The 18,162-nt window shown below is 36.4% G+C and overlaps 1 protein-coding gene across 3 annotated transcripts; it reads right to left on the bottom strand.

Moving 5' to 3' along the window:
• Positions 1–1,641: 1,641 nt before the first annotated feature.
• LOC113775252 (probable ADP-ribosylation factor GTPase-activating protein AGD14) lies at positions 1,642–9,700 on the bottom strand. Of its 3 annotated transcripts, XM_027320044.1 has the most exons (15): positions 9,488–9,700; positions 9,154–9,335; positions 6,471–6,532; positions 6,218–6,305; positions 6,054–6,115; positions 5,877–5,973; positions 5,286–5,711; positions 4,201–4,839; positions 3,943–4,101; positions 3,751–3,855; positions 3,583–3,663; positions 2,769–2,934; positions 2,638–2,680; positions 2,164–2,320; positions 1,642–2,029 (listed from the first exon to the last, which is right to left on the bottom strand). In XM_027320044.1, exons 2-14 carry the CDS (start codon positions 9,247–9,249, stop codon positions 2,182–2,184), a joined length of 2,163 nt encoding a protein of 720 aa, XP_027175845.1. In that variant the 5' UTR covers positions 9,250–9,335; positions 9,488–9,700; the 3' UTR covers positions 1,642–2,029; positions 2,164–2,181. The 3 variants fall into 3 exon arrangements, with proteins under 3 accessions (XP_027175845.1, XP_027175844.1, XP_027175846.1); XM_027320043.1 differs by having other exon boundaries at positions 1,642–2,320; XM_027320045.1 differs by having other exon boundaries at positions 1,642–2,320; positions 2,787–2,934; positions 9,488–9,698.
• Between the last annotated feature and the right edge of the window lie 8,462 nt (positions 9,701–18,162).

Genomic DNA, 18,162 nt, shown 5'->3' with positions numbered 1-18,162 from the left:
GTGGGTAATGATTTGATTCGCATCATCCATTCATACCTATTTAAAAATAATAATACATTTAAATTCAATGTTTTGATTGAAGTTAAGAGGATAAATTTGAATTTCCTATCAATCTAGTAATAATAAAATGTCGTTACTTCTTGTCAAACAACATGCGAAAAAATAAAGGAAAAACAAGTAGAATTTCAAATAGGTCATAAATAGATAATTAGATGTACTCATATCCATTTATTAAATAGATATTTTAACCTAGTTATACCTCCTACCCAATGACCCATTCAAACCCTTTAGAGTCACTCATTTTAATACCCTATGTAATGAAACAGTGTGTGGGAGATGAAAATGCAAAAGGATACGCTAGAAATGGTGGCAATTAAAGAAAATAAAAGTAAAATAAGTAGTTTAACAATCATAAACCTATGTCATGCGTGTGGCAAGTTTAAACTATTAAAAGAATGAAAATGTTGATGTGGTCCAAGTTTGTCATACAATTATACTTGTGTTAACGGAAATATATATATGTGTTGGTAGTTAGGGTAAATTGCTCTTGTCGTTTGGCTGTGCAAAAGCGATTAATCAATTTCCAAGCTAAGTAGTAGTATAGACTGTGAATAAAAGACAAGTAAAAATGATAAAAGGAATCATTGAAAATGGATGCTTATCTTGGGGAAAGAATGACGATTTATGTTTTCGTCCCAAGCTTAATGGAAAATCTGTTTGTTGGAAAGTTTTTATTTTCTTCTTTTTTTAATTGGAACCTGGCTTGTAGTTTCTATAATTGCCCTGATTAGTTGCTGGTTTTTGTCACGATAAAATTTGGCAGCGCCACTTTAAAAGGATCAAAGCAGGTACAAAATTGAAGTTTGAGAATTAGATTGGCTAAAATAAAAATTAAAGATATAAATTGATTTTATTAAAAAAAAAACATCTAAAGCACATGAGTAGTAAACCAAAATTTGCCCATGAGTTTAATTTCGCCATTAAGCCCATGAGTAGTAAACCAAAATTTTGGTACCCCATGAGTTTTAAACCAAAATTCGCCATTTGCCCATGAGTAGTAAACCAAAATTTTGGTACCCCATGAGTTTTAAACCAAAATTTGGCCCCCCAAGTTTAATATATCCATTTTCCGTTGACGATCCCAAATTAAAAACATCTAAAGCACTCTTCAGATCACAACACTCAACCGCCACTGCCTCTCTAACATTACCATTAAACCCTCCCATGTTGTTTGATCGCAATTACCATGCAAAAACCCAGATCGAATATTAGCGACAATAAAATTAGTAATCAAAGACAGTTCAAAGAGAAGAAAGAGTAGTAGAAAAAGGGAACCAGAACATCAAACGGACATCATTCTCTGTTATTTTTCTGAGTTTTCCCCCTTTTTTTTCGAGGATACGGTCTTTCTTGTTGTTCATTTTATTTTTTTTCCTTTTCCTTTTTTTTTTGGACAAACATAAATTATAGGCGGGTAATCAGATGTGAAATTCTTTATTGTAGTAGTTAATTATAATAGCCCATAGAAAGAACCTTTTATACAGCATTGATTCAATCCCATTGTCCAAAATAAACATGAATCCAAAACCTATTCCTAATGCTCGTACCCACTTCCCAAACACCTCTTAAAGGTCATTAATCTTCCCCACAACTACATAAATTCATATCACATTATCACCAGACAAAAAAGGGGGGAAAAAATCAGCTGTACAAGCTTATTTGATGCAGATATGAACATTGAACACACTCATACCAGAATACATATAATGTGCTACTCTACTGTCTGCATGCTCTCGTACAATTACTCCACTAACCCAACTGGGAGAAAAAGAGAAGGAATTTCTCACCAACAAAAGTTCTCGATGACTAGTACAAAAAAAAAAGGCAAGAAAATTTTCAAAATGCACCTCGCTATAGCAGCATGCAACTCTTTCCAATCAAGCACAAAACAATCGGCAGGAGCCGCTCAATCCCTTTCCGACAATAAGCCGCTCCCAATTTCTGACTATAGCATCATTACAGCAACACATTAGAGAGGATTATGGAACTTCAACTTGGTGTGGATGCAACAAGCCTCATCATCATATAATTAGGCTACAAGGAACCAAAACTTCCACCAAACTACTAAAAAGAAGAACACGTTGATGCATCAAAAACAATCACCTGGGCTATTTCTCCCAATCACCCAAATGGGTTCCCTCCAATAGAAGAGAAGGTATTTGGTGCAGCAGGTACTGACTGTAACACACTCAGCTGCTGATTTGAACTTAGAGGTCCAAAAGCACCACTCTCAATGCCATAACTAACTTGTCCATGTGGCCTGCAAGAATTCCAAGTGATTTAAGCATGACACATTAAAAAACAAAAAGAAAAAACCTATCCAAACTAAATCAGGTACCAATGATTTACATTAGAAGAAACAAATAAGTCAACTTATATAAATCCACTTTAAAACCCGAAAATACCTTAAATAGAGAACTTATTCTAGAGCTAAATACCAAATTACTTAATTCTTCTAGATGAAATTCTGCAGTAACCGCCACTGACTTTAGAACATATGATTACACATCCTTTAGTAGAAATGGAGATCACTGTTTAAGCCTGAAGACTGGAAGAACTTATAGAAACAAAAGGTACCTTGGTGGCATGTTACCAGGCAGCTGCTGCATCAAGTTTGTAGCTGCAGAAGTCACAAGTATATATTACAACATTTCTAAGGTGAGGGGTATCTTATATGTGGTTACAGAATAAGAAAGTATAAACCAAACCAGAAGACATCAAAGTACTTGAAGGCATAATAGATGCATAAGGAGGTCCATTAGGCAGCAGTGCTGATGGATGGGCCAAAGGGGCACCAAGACTGGAAGTTTGGAGAAGGCCTACAGGAGCTGCCAAGGGTGGTAATGCACCTTGCAATGATGCCATTGAGGGAAACTGTGTAATGCGGAATACGATTTTATTAAATCTAAACACAAATATGAGGAATGCCACTACACAAGACGCGTACTTACCATGAAGCCATAGGGAAAATAATATAAGTAAAAGCAGGTAACTCTGACATCAGACAGTTAATAAGCTCCAGCACCAAATCTAAAATGAGAGACCTGGCATTGCAATACGCAAGAAAAGGACCAAATGCTTTTCAACTTTAGCTTCAGCTATAGTTCTATCTAAGGTAGATTAATGTGAGATATTAATCTAAACCATACTAGATATGGACTTGCTTCAATCATGAAAACAATTAACCAGGCTTTTCCAATAGATGAAACAAAGCAATAACGCACCCAGTGCCAAAACATTACCACCCTGATGCTATCTTCATGATCTCCTATCCAGATATCTAAATAGAGTTACATCATTCAAGCAGAACGTATTTTTCTGACAAGAGACTAAGTTGCTGCCTCTGCCATTCTCCATTTTTCTTTCACCTATTCACTAGTTCTGGGGTTGGAGGGGTCTGCTGGCGCGCATAACAAACCAAGTATTACAAACAGTGACCACGAATCAGATTATTCAAAAAGAAATGAGTTCACTTACTGTAATCACGAATCAGATTAGTCAAAAAGAAACAAATTCACTTACTGCAGCAGCAGGAGAAGGATCAGCGCTGACATCAAAAGGATTTGTCGATTTTGAGGCCTGAGGGAAGGTGGGCTGCATGGGCTGAAAAGAGGATCAATCCATGTTTAAGATTGATGGTTATTCCCATTATACATGCAAAGTGAATAAAATTGTGTATTTGAAAGCTACCATCGGCATGTTGTATTGCATGTTAAAACCCATCCCATGTGCTGGACTACCATGCCAACCAGGAACTCGTACTGGCATTGATGGATAACTAAAACTGAACAAATCCTGCAGGCAAAAACAGAGCAGGAGATGTCAACGAATGTCAAAAATTTCAATAAGAGCTCCATAAAACAGAAAGGGGCATTCATTTACCTCAGGCAGTTCCCTTCTGCCACTAGATTTAGCTTCCTGAGAGTTTTGTGTAGCTACACCAGTACTGGCATCCAAGCCAGGTCTCATAACAGCTTGTGATGCTTGTACATTTGCACCAGGAAGCACTTGAGCATTTGGTGCAAATAACGGGTTCCATGGCTGTACATTTTCCATGCTTAAATGTTAAGTAAAGCAATATCCACATGAAACAGCTAGCAGTTTGGAAGGGCAGGGGAGGAGGGGGAAAATGAGCCGTACCTGATTGCTTGAAGGTCCAACAGAAGCTGGAGTGAGTGGTTGAGACAAAGGTTGGCCACCAACAGCAGGGAACGAAGAATGTGACTGAGGTTGTAACCATTGTCCTCCAGTAACTGCATTTCCAAATGAATTACCACCTGGAATTGGCAGTGATGCAACAGGTCCAGGGGCTGCTGCTGGATTACCAGTTGAAGATGCTGTGGAGTTGTTTGCTGTCACAGAATTGGGAGCAACATTGCCAAAAGGCGAACCAAAAGATGTAACAGGTGAAACATTTGGGAAAGCTGACGAGGTGCCTACGGAGGCATTATGCAAGGCATTACCAATTCCCAGAGTCACGGCCACATGACCAGATACAGATGCTGGCATTGACAGCTGAGAAAGCACAGATTCCAGCGGATTGGAGTTAACAGGTGGCTGAGATGCTTTCACCTCAGCGACAGAATCAAAATTTGCCCAGTTATCACTGCTAGGTGATGTTGTCTGTGCTATGGATGTGCTTGCAGCTGATTGCTGTGGCTGTACCGGTGCAGGTACAGGAGGTTCTGGAGCAGCATCAAAATCAATTAATGAAGCTTCAATTTTAATTTCAGCTGGGTTCCCATTAGAGGATGCCAAGCTACTGGAAGATGCGGTTCTCTGCCACATATTTAGAAAAGTAGCATACTCTTAGATCAAATAAAATGGATAAAAACAAATGATGCAAATGCATGAATTACATGCATAAGTAATCATATTTATAAAGTATAAGCTAGACAAAAGGTGCCCAAGCTGGCAGAATAATTAGGTTAATCATGAGGACTATGCATAAACATGCCAAAAGACCAGAGTATTTCAAAAGTTCTGTCAATGGAACACAAAACTGACAATTTGGTGAGTGTCAAATCAAGTGCGTGATTTTCCTAGTTGTCATATTAGCACAACAATTTGTTTAGGTGCTGTAACTACATTGTACAATGCATAAGAAGACATATTGTTGATCCAGTTAGTAGTTTTAAGTCCAGTTAGATGCCAGAACAAGCTATAAGGGTAAGAAAAGCAGCATTAGGATGCTTGAATCTGAATGCAGCTATACTGATTGTCACCTGAGTGCGTGTGGAAACATCAGCAGACTTGGGGCCATTGGCTTTTGGAGGTTCAAGAACACGAAGAGGAGATACATTCTCTCCCAAAATATCTCTAACAGGTCGTACCACTGGCGGACTGGACACATCTAGATCTCTTTGACGATCTGGCGACCTACTACCAAGCTTAGAACCTCCATCAGAAACTCTTATATCCTCTGATCTCCTTCCATTACCAAATCTATCTTCACGTCGCCAGTCATTGACTACTTCTGTGCGAGCAGGACTTCTCTTATCATACTGCCGATGATCTTGATCATACCCTGGACTTCTTCCACCTGGACTCGGTCTATCACTATAACGACGGTCATCATCATATGGTGGGCTTCGAGAACCACTCTGGAAACTATCTATCCTCCTGTTTTCTTGAGAGTCCTCGCTTTCCCCCTGGAGTAATTAAATGCAGTTTTAGAACTTATAGAAGTCAATGCAACTTTAGAATAGACACTAGACTTGTCTCTGGATGCAGTAAGATTCATACTCAAGAGCAAATAAAGCCATAATAGAAATAACAATTTGAAAAATTAAAATAAGAACCAACATATAAACCACCTTCACCCTTGGAGGCTTCTCAAAGATCCTTTCACCAGAATATCTCCTTTCTACATAAACATGTTTAATGAAATCTCGAAGCCTTTCCACATTATTACTGGCAGAGAAAACAAGAATTAGGGTCACTTGTAGTTGTTAATTTTTTTTTTTAAAAAAAAAAGAACTATGTCTGCTAACCTGCCATCTGGAAGAGACTGACGCTGTGGATCCCATTCCTTAAGATAAATTTCTTTTGCACTCTATGAATAAAGAAAAGAAGTGAATGTATTAAACTTAAAAAAAACACTTGCAATCATTGCATAGATTTCTAAGAACTTAAACAGGGGCATATTAAGTCTTACCGCATTTCCTCCCCCTTGAAGGGCACTAACTTCTTGTGAAGTGAATTTAGCCATAGATATTGACTTCACTCTATGGGTAAACTCCCGACTGAAAGCAATTTTAAATGTAATTTTAGGTAAACAAGATAACAGCACAAAGACAGAGGACTCTTTAACATAATGAAAATTCTTAAAGACCAAATTAGTTGAGATAAGAGGCAAGCATTAAAGATCAACATCAATAAAATGAGGGAGTTACTCATATTGCACTTACTGTATCCCACTGCAGTTTGTGCAGACAAATGTCCAGAAGTTAACGCACACATATTGAGGCCCCTGTTGGAAGAAACCAAGTCATTTGCAACATAAATCATATTGGTAAATCAGTTCTCAATTTACTAGATCATATTGATAAAACAGAAATCACTTGCATTTTGAACTATTAAAATAGAGCATCTAGCAATTAAGCTCAAAGTTCAAAATTAAATTTCGCATGGAGAACTTAAATCAAGCGACAAAGTTCCAAAAGAGGCTTTGTCTAATTCACTTCATCAAGTAGCAACTATTTTCAATATATTAAAAGTTGCATTGCATTAGTGTTCAAAGTTTGATAACAACTCTATTGTCAAGAAATTAAACGATCAACAATGAGTAATCAGGATAATACCAAGCAGGATTGAACTATGTTTCCTAATCTGCAGGTTTTCTTCTCAAAAGAAATTGTTTCATATTCCAAACCTGAAGATTTTCTTCTCGAAAGAGAACTTTTTCTTAGTTTCTGCCCAGATGACACTAAAATAATAAAACATAAAAGATATAATTCTTCAGAAAAAGCTTAAGAGAGCAATGACCAAAAATGCAAGTGCACATGATACTCTGGAACCTTTAATAAGCAACCTCCAATCAAATGACAAACAACAAATAGATCGTTCTCCAATCAGAAAGAACGATGTCAACTTGTGGAATGTACAAGATAGTTGTATCACAAAATTAAGGCATCAGATTTTCAAAAGCAGTTTACACTTTACAGACACTTAAATGGAATAGCAGATACTTAAATATCCATTCCATTATTATCAAAGTATATTGAAGTTCAGAATGAGAAAAACTACTTTTCTATAATATATCCAAAGTTCAAAATGAAACAACTAGTTTTTAAAGACAGATTGCTCAAAAGAGATCAATCATCAAATAATTTATGAAATATTGGAAAAGAAAACTACCCTTCCTACAAAATAAAATAAAATTTTCAAAGTAATATCGACTTAACATTGCTCATAAAGTAGGAATGCCATTTCTGCAGCTAGTCAAGACCCATACCCTAGACCATACAAGATCAAAATCACTTGTCGTTTTCACTCTTAGCTTCAATACGCTTAAGTTTATGGTGAGGACATCAAAACATCAGCAACATGTATTTTCTATGCTAGTGATAAGGGCCGATGTGTGTGCAATTTAGGAACATTCCATGGATGGATTTAGTGTAAAATTTTCACACATGAAAAGAGTAAATTTTCATCTTTTAATAGTTCTTTGAATATTTGTCAAAAAATATTAGTTTTTCTGAATAGAATTTTAATTAACTTGTTGGTTACAATGTTTGTAGGTAGTTATATATGCCATATATATTTAGATAATTGAGGTGAAAGTTAATTGTGGTTAAGTTGGTCGGCAATATGGAGGTATAATTAAGTGATTGTGAGGGTAAAGGTGGAAATCTAAAAGATGACAAAAAAATTTCCACCAAACTTAAGGCTCTCCCTTTATATATAGTATAGATACTGCTATCAACTCATGGTAGCCAATAGTCTTATATGCAAATTAACCACACGACAGCCTAAAATATTGTGGAAATGAACACCATTTAGATACAGTTATGACTGTCAAACCAAAATGTTCCTTTTGCTCAACCACAAATGGTACATGCAATACAGATTTACATCCTTTAGCATGTTTCTGGATGTCTTAAATTAAGAATGCATTTTGCCCAATACCCTGTTATGTTTCTTAATCAGCATCTCACATGGTCAGGTTTTCGTTAATTATCAACTTTTCTACAATTCTTCCCCAAGACTAATCTTAAGCAATGGAAACTGGATGGTTCAACCCAAAATCCACCTTAGCTTCATGTCCAAGGTCTCAGAGCTTGAGATATGAGCCAGATATCCAGATAGATTGTAGATGAAAAATTTGTAAGGACTAGAAATAAGAACCATATTACGTGATAAAGGTAGTTTCTGTATGCACATTGCAAAGTTACCATGGAAAACATAAGAGATGCAAATGAAGCATTGTTGCCAGATTTTGACCCCTACAACAGGAAAGACAATTTGGTAACTTTATGGCCATTCTTTTCTTCTGCTCATGGTAATTTTGCCCAAGTCATTTGAAGACAGCCAATTGAATTGTACTGAAAACTCATTGATAATCTTAATGTCCTTTTGCTAGACATTAGAAACAAGAAATTAGTACTTTAATGAGAAATTCCTGATTACCTAAAAAGAATAAGAATCTATAGCACAGCAAGCAAGAAATCCATTGACTACCTGAAGGCCAATATCTGAAAGACACCAAATGCTATCCAAAACATTTTGGGTTGCTGTTTAGCAGCTATAGAAACGTCTCCTTAACGTTAGCTAGATCAGTAGTAGCCTAATAGCCAAAAATGTAATTGCAAACATTTAATCGACCCAACTCAATTTCCTTTAACCAACCGCCCATTCTTTGCCCACCGTAGCTAACTAAAAATAGAAATAACTAATCAAACATTATCCAACTCAAATACACCAAATATATCATTATCCTCAAAACCCGCAAGTAGTAATCAAAATTCAAAACAAAACACTGAAACTTCAGTGCAGCACAGGCAACGAAATCGGGTAAGAAAACTATCAAACAACAAAACAAAAATTCACGGAAAATAGATCAAAAAGAAGGAAAAAAAAAGATGAGCATACCAAGCTATTACAGTTAATACACCTCCGATTATCGGGTAACTTGAGCAAATTCCGTATAATCCGCTCATTCTTTTCATCCTCCTTCCGACTCGACATTTCCAACACCTCAACGTTCCAACCAAATTCAATTCAAATCAAACTTTTTCCCCTTACTTCTATCTTACTCTTCACAATTCAATCCCCTGGAAAGATTCAACAACAATTATCCATAAATACTCCCAAAAAAACAAGTCAAAAATTCAAACTTGAGCAGTAGTAGATCTGATAGAATTAAGTAAATTTGAAGAGAAACATGAATTATCTGTGCCATTTAAAAATAGAACAAAAGACTGACCTGATCGGTGCAGAGGAGAAGTAGTAGTGTAATTTAGTTTTATTTTTTTGGGAAATTTACAGATCTTTGGGTATGGGAAACGACGGCTTTTGTACAGCTAAACTTCCAGATGAGAGAGAAAGAGACAGAGATGGCGTGCTGCTGCCCTTGGGGAAAATGTAGTGAGAGAAAAATCAGGGGGGTTTGTGGGAGGAGGAAATATAGGGTGTTTGCGCGGACACGGGAGATTTTTTTATTTTTTTCTCTCCCTTCTTGGTTAGAACGGGAGAATTTGTGAAGACTTGTCTGGATTTATTCAAAGTCAGAGTTTTGATCAGCAGTCACTAGTGAGGAGTAATAATAAACATTTTTAACAGTTGTTTTGACGGTGCTTGGAGTTGGGACTGAAACTTTTTTCTGGAGGTTGGGGACAAGTCGTACAAAGTTATAACGGGACAAGGCAAACTGGGCTTTGTGGTTGTCTCGAGTCTTTTGAACTGGGTTTGTATCATTCGCCATTGGCACGATACTAGTACTACTACCTTAAAAAAAAAAAAAAAAATCTACGACTTGGATTGATTTGGGAGGTGCAATATATTTGGGAGGTTGTAGTAGTGTTAAGAGTTCAAATCCTTACTACTGTAATTAAATTCAAAAGATATATAATAATAAGTTCCTTGGATCAAAAGGTGGATCTCTTTCTTTTTAAGTTCTTCTATTCTAATTAAATCCTCTTTAGTCTAAGTTCGTGTAGGGATAGCTTGTAGATACTACTGACATTGACACAAATATATATATATAGTAGGGTTAGAATTTTCTTGAATTTCTTATTCACCAGCAATTTCTTTGTATCGCGGTAGATTACAATGACACATGATCTTGGAAATATTACATATAATCTTAAGTGGGTCCATAAACTACATCTACCTATATTTTTTTTCCTTCTACCTAGTCGAAAATTACAAGGTAGAGGATGCTTTGCAAGGTTCTGGGTGGAAACTTCATTTTGGTATACCTCCACGTTTGATTTCTTATGATAAAATGAAAGAAAGAAAACTTGTTTTTTGTTTATGTGATGGGCAAAAGAGGACTTGTGATCACAGAGTTAGATTGCGAGTTTTCACATAAAAATTCTCTCGATATATTTTCTAATCACCTTTTTATCTCACATACATCACATTATTACAATATACTATTTGTTAGCTTAGTCCAACGAAATTTTTGTTTTTTAAGATTGTTTTGCTATTTTTATGTTGAAAATTAAACTTCCTTCTTTTCATATTTTGCTCTTAGAGGCTTAACGGAATGTAACTTCTTATTCGGAAGTAAATTTAGTAGATCCGGAGTACAATTGGATAAATTGCAGGTAAAGAGAGGAAATCAAACATTTCCTGCACGGCAAGGGGTTCTTAGGCCAGCCATCTTCGGATGCCCTACAAAATTATCCTCGTAGAACTTTGCATGGAACTCATTTTCTATTCTATTTATAGTGCATATGATGGGTTGGGTCCTAGAACGGTGCAAGCCATGCAAATGATAAGTAGTACTCCCTCCGACCTACTTTGATAGTTCTGTTTTTCCTTTTTCGTCTGTCCCAAATTGTAGTCCACTTTCCAATTGAAGAATGTAGTTGTATTTTAATTTTTCTAAAATACCCTTATTCAATGTAAGTTGTTGTTACTATAAACCTATCCCATTTAATGAGAGTTGATTCTTTTTTTACCATCAATTCAAGTTCCCATAAAGTTATACTCTAATTAATGTGAGGGTATTTTAAAAAAATAACTACCTAAATTGATTGTTCCAACAAAATTAACTATTTTTTCTTAAACTGTGTAAAAAAAAGAACAGGACTGTTAAAGTGGAACGGATGAGTACTCTACAAGTCTTTTTTTTCCCCTTTCATTTTTTTTTTCTCGTTTTGGGAGCTGCCAAAGCTAAGACGTCAGTGCTTACTCGGGGCCCTTTCATTTATTTCGTCGCATTTTAACTTTGGCCGAAATTGCACAATTTTTTTAGTCGTACATTCAGGGCGGTCATTCCGCGGATGATGAAGACGTTACCAACTCATGTCATTTTTCAGAGAGTTTAATGCGCGATAAGTGACGTTCTCTAAATTGGACTTGGACAGCTACTTAACACTACTATTTTAATTAATGCTCAACTGTTTTAAGTTTTAACCTGGCTGGATGAGGAGGGATCAATGGAATCTTCAGCATGTTTAACTTGGGGGTTTTTATTTATTTATTTTTTTTATCCACGTGGATTGGATCATTATCATACCAGCAGCATAAAATTCTAGCGTACAAATGAATTGAGATGTCGGGCACAACCAAATGTCGCCTATCATGTTCACGTCAACCGACTACAGCTCTTTTTTGGCATTAAACAATTGGATTGGTCCAGACTAAACAATAAACATGCGGCGGCTGGTTTTTTTTGTTTAAAAAAAAAAAAGATTTTGAGTTTAAAAGCTTGTGCTTAGTAGTTTCATTCGCCTAATCAGCAACAAACTTGAGCCACAAATTTTGAAATATGACAAAAAAAACACACACACACACACGCATCCAAAAATGTACAACCATTTTGCCTGGATTGTACTTACTAACAGTGTGAAACAAAAGTAGTAATTTCTTCCTCAACCAATAGCCATCTGGATGAGCTTCAAAACTAGCTCTAGTTGTCCTAATTGTACTGTTGCCATGGGTAGCCTATGAATCGGTAGTAGGCAGTACTTTTCTTTCATGCTAAGTTGGATCAATCCATCATAATCAAATAGCTGCCCATTGGTCAAATAATGGATGTTTTCATGCCAAAATATTGGCCCGACATTTCCGTGACTGTTTCGTGTGCTCGCAGACTACTATTTTGTCATTGCTTTCCTCGTCTCGTACATATTAGTGTACTATCGGACCGCTGCAAAATCACCCCAGGCAGGCTGCTGAGTTCTTGTTATCCAGTCTTCTCAAGAACTTGACGATTCATGTGGATCCCTATGACGACTGATGGCTGTGCTTTTCTTTTTTCTTGCATTTTGTTTCTTTTGAGAGCGGCAAAACGCTCCTTTTATTTTATTATTATTATTAGAATAAAATACAAAAAACCTCCTATAATAAATATAATGCACAAAAAAGTCCACCGTGATTTGAAAATATATAACATGACACCCCGTATTTTCAACTAATTATAAAGGTGACGAATCCGTTAAATTTAACGGAAATGACTTATTGGAACATAAAAAAAAATTTATACCAAATTTTTAACAAAAATACCTGTTCTACCCCTTTACCCTCGATTCTCTCTATCTAGAGGATAAAACAAATGATTATTTTGAGCTGTCTTTTACTTAATTATATTAGGGCATTTTGGTCATTTCGTCCAATTCCATTAAATTTAACGGATTCCGTCACCTTTATAATTTAGTTCAAAGTACGGGGTGTCGTGTTGTATATTTTGAAATCACGAGGGGATTTTCTGTGTATTAGGTTTACCACATAGGTTTTTTTATTTTTTACCCTTATTATTATTTTTTGAGCAATGTGAAACATGGGTTACTCACGTACTCCTAGAAATAATGGTTAACTTTTTCATACTGCCTTTTGTCTATCTCTCAGGTTCGATGATTAGTACATTTTATTCTCCGTTATTTTCTTTTTAGTAAAGCTGTCCAGATTTTTATTATTTTTGCACAACCACCAGGTTCGATGCCTTTAATGCTAGGGCAAAAGCAGTGTTGATGCCCTGTTGGTGCTGTTGCTGTTTCTGCTGATGTAATTATTCCGAGTCCCCCTTTATGATTGCTGAAATTCATGTGTTGTAATGTTGATAGCTCAGTAACGAATCAAATGATTCAGTATTCGTGTTAATTTTTGGTTTGATCTTATCCGAGGAGCAAAATTTTCTTGTATGTGTTACCAGAAACTGTGAACAAATAATTGATGAGTCTTTGTTTCTTCTGCTTTCCTTTTTTCCCTTTGGTTCTAATTTTTGTTATCTCATTAACACTAAAATCAATTCAAATAGGCACCGTTTTAGGGAATAATCAGCTTTTTACCACCCAAGAAGAAGGGAGAAGAAGAAGAGAAAAGGGTGTAATCGTGCCGAGACATTTCTTGGGAAATCATTGATTTGGGCCTTTGTGGCTCATTATGTTTATAGCCTAGACAAGTAGTAGCCCATCAGTGAAGCCTTCTCTACGTGGATGTTATATTTTTGGGCTTTAAGCGAAACTGATCAAGGCACAATCATGTGTGTGCACTAAAATGGGAAAAAATTCATAGAAATTATTTTGACGAAATAAATGGAAAAGAAAAAAGAAATCAGAAATCATGGAAGCAGTGTATGACAAATTTATAAGGGGCGAGAAGAAAACTTTCATGGATAACTTAAGAAGCATAGGTGGAGTGCAATTTGTATAAGAAGTGTAAAATCTTCTTGTGCTTATTTAGATAACCAAATTATATTAGGCCATGCTTGGATTGCTTGTTTCCGTCGGAAAATATTGTCGTTTTCCGTGATCACATTTCCCTATCACCTTTTTCCCTCACATATATCAAATCGCTACAGTAATTTTTCCATGAAAAATGACGAAAAATGCAATCCAAACACAATTTCTTCATTTTGCTTCAGTTGGGAGCGGATAAGTTGTTTAAATAATTTATTAAATTTTAAGGTTCCTTTTTAGTCTGATCGGTTCTATTTTACCCTTACAATGAAGGATACGAGTTCAAAAAGGTTATCAAAGTGTGTTAACACCACTGCGTAATCTCTTACTTTATATATTGTATAGATTTTGGACCCTATTTCATTATATATATATATATGACTTCCGCTATTATTTGACTTTAAAAAAATTGAAAAAAAAAAAGGAGCTATGACGAGGACATATTAATTACCCTTGAGTGGGGGACAGGAGGAATCTATCGCCAACCTTCTGACTCTTCGACTAAATGGCAAACCCTGACACAAAAATTATCCCCAGACGTGACTAATTGTAAGTTGAGGCAGTACCCACAGTTAATGAATAAGGAGGCCATATTATCAAGTGTTTTGAGTGTTGACTTGAGATCAACATTGGCGTATTATTTGATGCAATGCTTAAAAGTAGTGTTTTACATAACATCGGGAGCCTGTTGACTCTGATGCTTTCTTCCACATCTTGTACTACTAGCAAATTGATATGATTGGCGTATTATATGATGTACGTTTTTACAGTAAATTAAACTCCAGCATACGTATGTTTTGGACGAGGAGCTTGGACGGTTGTCAGAGACAAACATCCCAGGCAGTTCACGGCCTGGACGAGGCCTCAAAAATTTGTGCGACTCAGATCACATCTTGTAACTCGATTTTCACGTCGTGTGGGATCCACAAAAATGTTGTTCTAGTGTTACTCGCTGTTATTCTATTGTTACACCTTGTACAGATGATATTACACCATGTACAAATGGTATTACATCTTCCCGAGTGGTTGTTGTGACAACCGCTCCACCCGCATCCGTATGTTTTATATTGCTGACAATATCTTAAGTTCCCTTTTGATTTGACCCGCTTGATTCCAATTGGCCAGACAGCATGCTGCATGCTGCTCTTTTCTTTTTCATTTTTTTTTAAAAAAATTTTAGACAGCATGCTTGTCTTAGCCACTCGTGAATAATTAGTAGTAGCAACTTGGGATTTGCACTGGTGACGCTTTACTCCAGCTCATAATATAATTAAAGAGTGATAAATGATGGCAGAAAGAAGCAAGAAACGGGAAAGGAATTAAGAAAAATAAGAACCAGAAGAAAGCTGGCATGTGCAGCTCGCGAACTGATACATACATGTACATTTACATACACGTGTGTGTGTTTGTTTGTATAAATATATATATATATTTGATGTTGTATGCGTGTTAATCAATTACTATACTGTCCTCTATTATCATATGCTGAGCATAAATTTTTTAAAAAAAAATTAATCGCACTCAACTTTTTGTTGATTGTATTTCCATCATTTATTTTATTATATAGTCTGAAAATCATATAATAAAAGTGATAGCCATCGATCGAGAGTGCGGTCAACCAAATGTGGAGCGTGATTAATCTTGATCTAATTTTTATTGGTCATAATGATTGGTTTCTAATGCTTGCCCGTTTCACTTAATTTCTTCCACCATGAGAAAGCATGCCTACGGACATTATACTCTTTTTAACTTTTCCAGCTCGATATAATTAGGCCCAGTGGCGGGTGATTATTGATCAGTGAAACTCTATACTTTCGGCACAATGCGAGTTTTGCATGCGTCAAATGTAAAACTGTAATCACGTACTCCATAAATTCGCACCACGTCAAAGGATATTAATTACTACTACGTAGCCAGAATTTTGATCGTGTCCTTCTTTAGGTACATAACATCTTACAAAGAAGAAAGAGGGAGGATCATAACTGGGTCTGGTGCATCAAGCAGTCAAGTTTGAGATAAATTAACTTGATTACTTGAACTGATAACAAGTGATTACACGATCTTTGTTCTTGTCCAAAAGCATTTGGTTTTGGTATATACTCCTTGTTTGAGGCTTTAAGCGCCGAATGGATATGTGTCATTTCTTGGCGATACTCCTACAGAAAAGTAGAGCAGAGTGCGGCTAATTAATTAATATGATGTTTTTTTAAAAAAAAATAAAATAAAATTGACTGATAATATATTTATGTATGATCGAGATGCTCCTAATGAGAACGATGAAGAAAGCATGCATGTGCAAACAATAGACAAACGTCAATGCTGGAGCCTGGAGCAGGCTAGATGCCTTCTTGATTTGACTGATGTTCCCAAAAACATTTTCTTAGCGAAAATGGCACAGCTTTTGACTTATGGGTTAATTATTAGTATGTTATAAGTATGCTTTAATCGAGGGCATCAATTGCCTACTTGGGTGGAAGTGCAGAGTATGTGCAACAGCCGGGAACCCCGGCAGATACGTCTCCTTAATCACTAAATTAAATCGCATTAATAGTGGAATTACACAATAAAACAATGCACATATGACACTATTACGACCATGTGGTAGTTGATTGATGGCATTTGTTTTTTTTTTCTTTGTTTCCCGCTTGTCAGTGTCCTAAACAAGCAAAGTGAACCCTATTCCTATCCATATCTACTTTGATGATGTCTGTTAAGCTTCGTCTGCACCATTTTAGCACCAGCATTTTGCAAAGGGCGCCCCTGAAAGAGAAAAAACCCAGAAAATCCATAGCACGAACAGTGGACGGATACTACCATAAACTTTCTTCTCGTCATCAATGCTTAATTCTTAATAAAAGCTGGGGGGAAGGGGGGACATAGCGTCCCAGTAGATGCACTCAAACTTGAAACACTTCCAATGCGTTCTTTTGGTTGCTAGCAAGAAGGCTCATGTGAGACGCACGTGCAAGACATGAATGAATTATATGAAGTATGAACTCACCAGTCCACTAGCTTTTGCACATTTGTATTCTTTCTCACAATCATCGTCACATGGACCAACCTGTTGACAATAAGACCCACTAAACTGGAATAGAAATGCAGTAGTCGGCCGAACAATAATTCAGCGAGCCTCTCTTCCTCTCTCTCTCAGCGATTCATAGAGTTAAGAGGCCACCAAAGTCTCCTGCACTTTCAATAATTGACTTCCCTACGAGGCTTTTTGCCTTTTGCATGGTGTAATTTACAAGGTCTAGTCTAGTCTAGACAAATGCTGCTATCCCCTGTATGGCTACCATACATGACTTATCTAATGCTGTTACATATATGGCGCCAATCTGCAAACTGCAAACGACATTACAGGATTAAAAGCGCACTGTTTTTTCATATACAAGTTCAGTAGCGTGACATCATATGAACTGATAACTGGAAACATTTCTTTATGACAATTATTGAGTACTCGTTTCAAACATACAGTAGATTAACAAATAATTAACGAAACTCTTGACGGCTTGTATATGGTAACTTGGACACGGGGCCGGCTTTGGGCGGTTCTATAATTATACATCTTTCGTCTATGTTGATTTCTTGCTTTTGTTGCTTTGTGCGTCGGAGGATTCGTGGAAAAGTTAGATGAGAATCGAGATAATTAACTTGAAAAACTAAGGGGCTAGTATAGTAAGAGGATTATGTGAAAAAAAAAAAAAATTAACGTTAGACACTTCCACTTGTCCTAAAAAATTCGTCAGTAGTCCAATCCTCAGCTTTCTCGAAACCTTTGGTGTGGATTATGCTTCATGATTAAACTTCTTTTGAAGCGATTGAATCAGTTTCGTTGGATTTAGTCACATGAAGCAAATGCTCACTTCACTTGTACGTAACACTCGAGCTAAGTTAGCTAACCACCTCACATGAAGATGTACGTTGAAGAATTAATTTCGTGCTACGATCTTTTGTGCCCAATCACATGACAAAATCTAGTTGGGGCTGATCACAATTGGTAAAGCCTTTCCATTGGGTATCACCCACTTTTACTTTCAGTTAATCTACCAAGAAAAGTGATGGGGTCTCGAGAGTCATGAAAACTCTTCCCTTCCACATTACCTTCATTGGTTTCTGATAAGCTTTTTGTCATTCCCATGAAAATTGACCTTTACCTTGTCATCATTTAATGCTTTCTTGTTTTTAAATAATGCTACTAGTACTATAGCACCACCAGCAGTTGGGAACGCATGGGCAAGTACTGGCTACTTCT

The sequence above is a fragment of the Coffea eugenioides genome, chromosome 6 (assembly GCF_003713205.1).
Source record: "Coffea eugenioides isolate CCC68of chromosome 6, Ceug_1.0, whole genome shotgun sequence".
Classification (NCBI taxonomy): domain Eukaryota; kingdom Viridiplantae; phylum Streptophyta; class Magnoliopsida; order Gentianales; family Rubiaceae; genus Coffea; species Coffea eugenioides.
Note: the sequence above shows the minus strand (reverse complement) of the source record. Positions and strands in the feature narration are given on the sequence as shown.